This window comes from Macrotis lagotis, chromosome 1 (assembly GCF_037893015.1).
Source record: "Macrotis lagotis isolate mMagLag1 chromosome 1, bilby.v1.9.chrom.fasta, whole genome shotgun sequence".
Classification (NCBI taxonomy): Eukaryota; Metazoa; Chordata; class Mammalia; order Peramelemorphia; family Peramelidae; genus Macrotis; species Macrotis lagotis.
In genome coordinates this window covers 692,408,958-692,417,831 of record NC_133658.1, presented here as the reverse complement: position 1 = coordinate 692,417,831, position 8,874 = coordinate 692,408,958, and the positions used below count along the sequence as shown (strand labels likewise).

General features: G+C 45.2%; 1 protein-coding gene across 1 annotated transcript in view; it reads left to right on the top strand.

The window, feature by feature from the left end:
• Positions 1-41: 41 nt before the first annotated feature.
• Positions 42-8,874, top strand: part of GAD1 (glutamate decarboxylase 1) — a 52,585-nt gene continuing 43,752 nt past the window's right edge. The window contains exons 1-2 of the mRNA XM_074236473.1: positions 42-178; positions 3,455-3,517. Of these exons, the coding sequence (XP_074092574.1) occupies positions 97-178; positions 3,455-3,517 (145 nt within the window). The 5' untranslated portion in view covers positions 42-96. The remainder of the gene's footprint in view (positions 179-3,454; positions 3,518-8,874) is intronic.

The window sequence follows — 8,874 nt, the reverse complement described above, 5'->3', positions numbered from 1 at the left end:
CCTCTCTTCTTGCAGTGGGCTCCTTAACTGCCCCTCGGCCTCCCACGTGAAAGACCCGGGAAAACAAACAGACCTGGGACTCTGACAGTAGAGCAAATGGCATCTTCGGCGCCTTCCTCTTCCTCCTCCTCTTCCAACCCAGGGCCGGACTCTAATCCCACCAACCTGCGCCCTACAAGTAAGTCCTGTCAGAGCTTCTGGAAATTCTCGACAGGGGATGGAGATGAGGGCCCTGAAGGTTAGGCAAAAATCAAACTGTTAACCCAGTAACCTGAGGTCCCAGAAAGAGCTGTGTGGAGATCCGTCTAAATTTGGGGTTCTGGAGTCTAAAAGATCAGAGCAAGTGGTTTGTCTTATTGTGTGGTTTATTTTGAAGGAGATCGTGTCCGGGTTTAGAACAAAAGGTGAGAAGACCTGGAAGTCCCTAAGGGAAACCAAAAACATTTTCTTCTCTAGAATTCGTTGAGCCCAGAGCTGGCCTCACTCCCCTTCCCCCAGCCGTCCTCCCCATCCCTCCAGCTCTTCGCTAGGAAGTCTGTAATCAGCGGAAATTTGGGCTTTAATTGCAGCTTTTCGAAAACCCCGTGTCCCTAATTGTTCCGAATTTGCGTCGAGCTATTGAAGTGTGAGGGGAAAGCAAGGGATGGAGAAGGTGAAAAAAATCAGTTGTGGTTCTGCCTTGACTATTCAGACAATCAATTAGTTGTTGTGGGTTTTTTTTTTCAATAGGAACCCAGGGTGTAATCATTATGAACGAATTAAATGAGGAGCCTGTAGGGGCGGAGGAAGGTAGAGAATGGTCTTTCTGGGGCAGATCCAAGAGAACCCTGCCCTGCACTTCTCCTTGAGATTGGTAGAAACATATCTGGAGGGTGACTCTTCTGTAAAAAAGGAGGAAGATGAAAAACAAAAACCCCCATTTTTAAAAAGCAGCTATCCATCCAAAAACAGATTGTTTCCAAACACACTCCGCCCCTAACCCTGTTCAAGGTTCACCTTAGCACCTTTGCCCCGCCCTACCCCCCCCCCCCTTCAACCCCACTATGGGTTAAAATAGAATCAATCTTTCCAGGAGTCTGGAGAACAAGGGTAGTTACTTAAACGCTTCAACCCAGTTGCCCCTTTCCATCCTACTCGCCTCCCCCATAACAAAGAGGCTGTATCAGGAAAGGAGTCGAGCCCAGCCTGGCTGTGACTGGGCGGGCAGTCTCATCTTTGCGCTCCAGTGCCAAGGTTCTGGACCGATGAATCGGGGGAGGGGAGGAGAGAGGGGGAAACAAGAGGAATGCAGGGAGCTGCCTTTTGTCTCTCTGCTTCCAGATTTATTTATTTTCACTTATCATTACTATCTTCTTAGCTGTTACGCCCAGTTTTCCCACTTAGAGTTTACTTATTTACGACAATCTCCACCTCTCCTAGTTCATGCCCCCCCCCCCTTCCTCCTTCCATGATCCTTTATTTTCTCGAACAGTTTCTTTCCTCCTCATTACATACCTGCTCTGGTCTTCTCCCTCATTTTTTTGGTGCTTGTTGAGTTTGGGCTTAAGCCCTTGTGATTTTTGTAATTGTTGTTCAGTCGTACTTGCCCATATTTCCATAAAGAGATTTTTCTGAGCATTCAAAGCCAAGGCAAAAAGAAATTAAAGGTCCCTAACGAGTCCCTAACGATCCCCAGTGAATTGGCAGAAACAGGCAAAGGTGTTTGATTTTATTGTTCTTAATGATTTTACTTAGAAACTGAGGCTGCTCCCCAGTCCAGCCCATACTTGCACACTAGATCCTGGCAGACCCAGACTTCAATTCCCTCTTCCAGGGGACACACAAAGTGATAATAGGAGCATAACTTGTCATTTCCACAAACCTGAGACAGTATTCCACTTTTACAGATTGCCCTCTCCCTCTTTATCTAGTCACAGCAAGCACCTTTTGTTTGTTGTCTCTGAGAGAGACAGTGGGAAAAAAAATGTATTCTTCTGTCCCTCAGCCCATCCCCACTCAATCCCTTTCTCCACTACTACCCAAAGCCTACATTGACCACAATTATCCCTTGATTCATCAGTTCGGGGCTTTTTGGTCTCCAAAAGAAGTTCTTCCATCTCCTTTCATTCTTGTCCTCCTTCCCTTAGTATCTTACTCCATTTGACCACAAGACAAAGGGACTTGCCAAATTGAAATATTTAGACCATTCCTCTCACTTCTGCTTGCTTTCACTCTAATATAGTCTCTCTGAGTGTATATCAATAGTGAATACCCTGTTTCCTTCTTGTCCTTTTGGGGCATCTGTCAATTATTACAGTCCCTATTATCTCCTTTGTCCTTTTGGGGCATCTGTCAATCATTACAGTCCCCATTATCTCCATCAACATATATTTATAATGGTTAGGGAACTAGGGATACATGAAAATCAAAGAAATCTGGAGACATTGGAAGAACACAAACTGGAGTTCCTTAAGGTATTAAACAAAACGTCTGCAAGATCTGATTCTCCTAAATCCCCTTCTACTTAAAAGCAAGGTACTGAGTTGAGGCAGACACAGGTCAAAGTAAGGGAAACCTAAAACATTCCACAACCTGCTGACATGAGAGAGATTAAAGTGTCCCAATCCTGGACATTCCACCTGGAATGCCTTTTCTTCACCATACTACCCTCGTTCTCCTTGGTTTTACATCAACTATATTCTGGAGCAAGCCCAAAATGAAACCTGGTCCAAGAAAATGGGGATGAGGATTGGAGGCAAATCGGTTATTGAGGAGACTGGAAAGGGGGGAAATGGAGAAGGGATCTGAGGCACATTTAATGTCTTTCTGACTCCTCAGTCCAGCTGAAGGGCAGTCATGCAAGCCCTATCATCTAGTCAAATACTATTTTTCACCCAATTAATTCCTGAACTCTTCTGCGACCCCATTTCATGCCAGTTTATTTTAAGCTGCCACTCTGCTGGAGACCTGCCAGGAAATTATGAGACGTTTAGGTCCCAGATGCCTTTTTGTTCCTTTACTGGACTGATGTGAGGGCCTTTTCACATCTGCTGGACAGAAACAAAGGGCTTCTAGACTTCTCTGTTTTTCCCTACTTGTTCCAAGCACCATTATTTCTACCCCAGGACCAGCAATCTACAGTTAATTTGGAATGTAGATTCCTTTCTGAGTTGGGGTTTTTTTTTTTGACCTTCATTTTAGTTCTATGAGATATTACATGGAGATGATGAAGGAAGTGCAGGTTTGACTAGAAGAAGGGTTTGGGGACAGGTTTGAATGCTATCTACGAGGTTTTTTCTTCCTTCTATAATACCTCTGGGAAGGAGAACAAGGAATGAAAGAATGTTTTTAATATTATATTTCCTTCCAAAATCCAAAGAAAAAACTTCTGTCTTCTCCAGCCATCCCACCCCACCAGAACTGCCTCCTAAAATAGTTTCCATACCTTGAATTATTTTTGTCTTATTCTTTTTAGCTTATGACACCTGGTGCGGGGTGGCCCATGGATGTACCAGAAAACTGGGACTCAAGATATGCGGTAAGAGAAAAAAACACTGGAGCAAGAGATGGGATGTCATCAGGGAAAGAAAACTATAAACCATGGTCTTCAACTTTATTCTGTGGATATCGAATTATTTTTAATAGGGCTTTAGCTAGGTAAAGGGAACTCGGCTTTTGGGGGGTCTTCTTTTCTGTCTTTGGAAGACCCCCAACCACCAGCTACATCAGCTAACACCTGACTTTAGGTTTTTAGGACTGGGATTCTCCAAGGCGGCGGTTTTTGGTGAGCCCTCTGCGCCTTCTGCTGGCCCAGGGGCGCCAGTACATCAAGGTCGCACCCGGGGGCTTTGCTCCCATTCTGCCTGTATAGCGCCATCGCTCCACCTGCCCAACCCGCTCTAAGGCTACCAGTTTAGCCTACGTGCTCCCGGCCAATGATCGCTCCCGAGGCTCTAGTTTCTGGGGGCAAACGGCTGACTGAGAGCTATTGCCCCTGAGCAAGGTTTGACTAGGTTGGCAATGAGCAGATTGTAGTTTTTAAGGCCAAACAAAACGTTCAGCGTGAGTCCTTTTGCCTAAGATTTCATGTTCTGCCCTTCTTCGTCCCTTTGACTGTGGCTTCTATCGAGGAATAGGTGGGTTTTCACTCCTCCGTGACCGGAGGGAGGAGCTATCTGTGAAAGGGGAAGGTGAGGGGGGGGGGGAGAGAGAAAGGGCGGGACCGGGATAATCTCTGTTGGGAGAGTGGGGAGGGTCGAGGCTGCGAAGATAGCTTGGGAAGATGCATGGTGCAAAGTCTATTTGTAAAGCTTTGTTGGGGGGGGGGGGTGGCAGACAGAGCCAGTTTCGTTCTTTCTGAGATGGAAAGGCTGTGGAATTCATAAACAGAGGAGAGGATGAGCAATGGAAAGCTTTCGAGAGGTGAGGGGACTGGTAGAGGTGAACAGGGACGGAGAGGCAATCTGAAGACTGGTGGTGACCCCTTGGAATCTAAAAGAACAATAAGATTTTGTTCGAAGGGAAGTCGATTATAGCAGCTCCAGCCGAGGAGCGAGAACAGTGATAGTTTTCTCTCTGCTACGTTTCACCGTCTAAAATTCCCAAACCTTATCTGACCAGAAAATACGGATCTCCCCAGGGCAAAGGGAAGGAAAAAGATGAAGGAGAGGCTTATTAAAGAGCAATTCGTCAGAGGGCTGGGTGGGTGAGATAGCGGCCTTGCCTGTCCGCTTCTCCAGCACGCATGACACGGACAGCTCGGAAACAAATACCCAGACAGTCAGATGGCCACGTAACAACGAGAGATCCATTTGAGATAACAAGCTGCCTTGGCCTTTCTTTTTCCGTTGTAAAGCCCTTCAATGTTTAGAACCCATCCAGTGAAAGCCACCTGGAACATTCAAATCTACATTCTATAATTCCAAACGTTACCCATTCCTCCGAAGGCTAAAGTACAGAGTAGTGGGTTGCCAGGCTTCCGGATAATCTTCGGAGCCCCCTTTTCCCCCCATATCTTAGAGGGGCAAAGAGGTAAAAGGTCCTCCTTCCCCCTTGGGTGAAGGTTATTGATATGAAGAAGCAGATTCTTGGGAAGGGGCTAGGTAAGAACACACACACACACACACACACACACACACAAACACAGACATCAAATCAATTTTAAATCCCAATCCACTGGCGGTGTTTAAGAATAGCAGCAGCCTTGGGTTGAGTCTCTTCCCTGCCCCACTTCCGCCCCCTCTGTTCCCTTCTGCCCAGATTCGTGAAAATTCAAGATTAGAGGGGAGGTGAGCAGAGAACCTACAATTTTTAATTCACATCTTCATCTTAAAGACACCCCCCCCCCCGCGCCCCATTCCGACCCACTCTGGGTATTGGAGGAGGGGAAGAGGGAGAGGTGGCAGAGCTTGGAGGAGAGGAAACTCAAATAGCTAGTTGCTTTGTTCTATAAATAGCCCCCTCCCCCCAATCTGGGTTTAATGGGCCGTTACGCCGAGGGTCCCTTCGGCTACTGGAGAGCTCGGCTTCTCTGCCGTCATTTTAATGCAGCCCGGCAAGCAGAACTGATGGAGTAACGCACCGCTGCCCGCCAGCCCAGCTCGCCGGTCCCCGCCCGCGCAGGAAGGGAAATGGGGGGTGGGCGAATAGCCAGAGGGGTCGGGGAGAAAAAGCCCACTTTCCCTAGCAAAGCGCTTTGTGAGCCTCAAAGCTCCAAAAACGTGTGAATTATCTATCAAATCAAATCAATGCCCAAAGGCTTTATTTTTCCTTCCAGGGAGAGTTAGAGTCGCTTTATTGCCTGGGGAGAGGAGGAGGAAAGCAAATTGAATTAGTCTCCGCCCCATCCCCTTTAGTCGGGTCACAGACTTTTCTGCCCCGCTTTCACGCGCTTGTGACCCTCCAGAGAGATTTCCAAAGCCAGAAAAGCAAGGTGGGAAGGGAGATAGCTTAAAGCAACTTCTTCCAAAGAAAAACAAAACAAAACAATCAACCCTGGATATAGAATGCTCTTTAGGTATAGAAACCCGAGGAGGGCTGAGCCTGCTTAGATAAAGTGTCTAAGAGAAACGCTGGGGTGGAGGTGGGGGAGTGCTCTAGGCAGCTGGACAAGGAGAACACAGGAACCCATTATGGCAATTAAGTCCGCCCTCCCTTCTCTGCAGGCGGTCAAGGTCTGGAGGTGACGAGAAGGAGAGAAGCGTGCGACTTAGAGATCCTTGTCCTAGGGATTCATTGGATTGCCCTTACCTCCCTTTTCAGAAGCACTGGCCCCTTCTAAATAAATCTCTATAATGTAGAGATCGCACAAAAAGCAGAGAGGAGTCACAAAGGAACCCGAGCAGTTGTCACTGTATTTGTGTGTTTGTGAATGTCTATGTGTGTCCGAATGAGTGTGCGCTTGCCCTTGTGTAAGCGTGTGCCTCGAGTATGGGAGGGGGAGCAGACAGCGGAAGGAAAATTACCTTTTGAAAATAGCTATTATATTTAAGCTCGTTGCTTGGAAAAGGAAAAGGGGGAAGAAGAGAGATCAATGAAATTAAACTAGTCGTGGGTAAGGTTCAAATAGGTTTAAATAATTTTAAGATTTTGCATTTCGTTTTTCAAATTGGGGACGAGGAAGGCGGGGAGATTCGAACTCTTCCCTTTATTTTGGGAACGATATGGAGTTCCCAGCATTAGCCTTGGTTTAGGAGGCGAGAAGATCGGAGTCAAAATCCCACACCAGATAGTTTAATAGTAATGGGACGCAAGTTACTCTCTAAGAACCTCGGGTAACTCCTGAGGACTTACCTAGTAACTAGGCAAATTAGAAGGATTTTCCATCTGCATTAGTAAGGGAGGGTTTACTCACAATTCGTCTGTGCTGTTGAAATTTCAGATCCGCAGTTATTCGACCATTTAAATCCAGGGAGGGAACAGGTGTTTCCAACATTCACTCATTCATTTGACAAACATTTGTGAATGTTTGCTTACATCTGCCCTCTTCTTTCACAGAATCATAGATTTAGCGCTGATCCAAACTCCTTACTTTACAATGAAGAAACTGAGGCCCTGGGAGTTTATGTGACTTGTCCAGGTTCACAAAGGTAGTAAGTAGCAGGATTCAGATTTAAACCCAGATTCTCTGGATTCCATGGAACAACTGTCTTTCTAGTGTCTGTCTTCAAGATTGCTTCAGTTCACCCGTCTATCCCCAAATGCTCTCTCAAGCATCACATTTTCTCTCACTTCTTCGAAGCTGAGGATAGATTAGAAACTATTTACTGGCCCAACCCCCTCCCTCATTCCAGTCTCTCTTTTCCTAATTTAAGAGGCTATCTTTTCTTCTCAGGTCACTATGGTCAGGATTCCACCTCTAGCTTCCCCCCACCCCCCAGAACCAACTTGTGGGCTTCCAGCTGTCCCAATTCAAGCTGGATATAGGCCTGAATTTAGGAGATTATTCCTATGGAGCACTAGAAATAGGCTTCGAGTAGAAGAATTGGGTGATTGGCTTTCACATTTTCTATTAACTCTACTCTTAAGAAGAGGTGTCTTAACCTGGCCCCAAACTCCTCTTCCTTACTCCCCTAAATTCCCTCAAAATTTCCAGGCAACTCATCTCTAGGGTTCTGCTGCCAGACCCATCAATTATGGGTTTGGTTCTAGGGAGATTAATATACAATCCACTCGGACAGCAAACCTTCAGGTAGAGATAAAAATGCAAAAAAGGAGCCCACCGTATTATGTGTGTGTGTTTGTGTGTGTGTGTGTGTGTGTGTGTGTGTGTGTGCCAAACTGTATACACTGAAAATGTGCACCCAATAATATAGTACAATGGAAAGAGCAATGGACTGAGTCAAGAGATTGGGTTGGAATCATCCTTCCATAATATGGAAAGTCATTTAAACTTTCAGGGTTTCATTTTCCTCATATGCAAAATGAGGTGCATACTATCTTTAAAAGTCCATTCTAATTGTAAATCTATGACTTAAAATGACTAAATACCTTGATAGAAGCAGTTATGGCATACAAATAGGAAAAAAACCAGACATTTATTCTTTTTATTTTACATTTATTCTTTTATATAAGGATGCCTTGAACTATGAAAAAGTAGACTTGGTACCATATTCCTACAAGGGAATGAAATTTATAGTTCTCCCCCCAAGCCTCTGGAACCCTGACAGCAAAACTATGGGTTCAGGCTAGTAACAGGGATATTTCTAAAATCCAAATATAGTGATTAAGATCTTTGAATTACAGTGGTTGGTAGGGGCAGTAAAGAGAAATAGCACAACTAATAAAAGCCAAAGTGAACTTCACTTTTGTCCCCAGTGGGGAGAGGGGTTAACTATGGTTCAGAACCTTAACCTTCACCTCTCAGCTTCTCAAAGAGAGATCACCATGACCTATCTAGGCTATTCCATGACCTATCTACTATAACTTCACCTCTGGGGAAAATGGCTGGTTCTTTCAGATGTTGGTAAAACTGAATTCATTCAACTGCCTCAGGTTTCCAGGATAAATGAATCAGTCAGAGGACAGAGGAGTAGAATGGGGGAAATTTAATACATGTACATGAATGAACCAAAGAAGATTCAAACACTACTATGCCCAACCTATCAAACCTTCTATATGGAATCTTCAAAAGATTTATTTTGTGTAGTTCCAGAGTGCAGAGGTAGGTCTAATGGATCGAAGACATGGGGAGACAAATTTCAGTTCAATGGATGCAGGACAAGAGGGATCTTAAAAATATGTATGTGAGGCACTCTAATCGGGATGCCTATCCAGTCTCCGATTCTCTTTCTGTCCTTGTTACAAATACAATTGAGTCCTGAAAGAGTAAAACTTGAATCCACAGATGGATTTATTCCTCCAGAAACCTTTTAAGTAACTCTGGTGACAATTTTG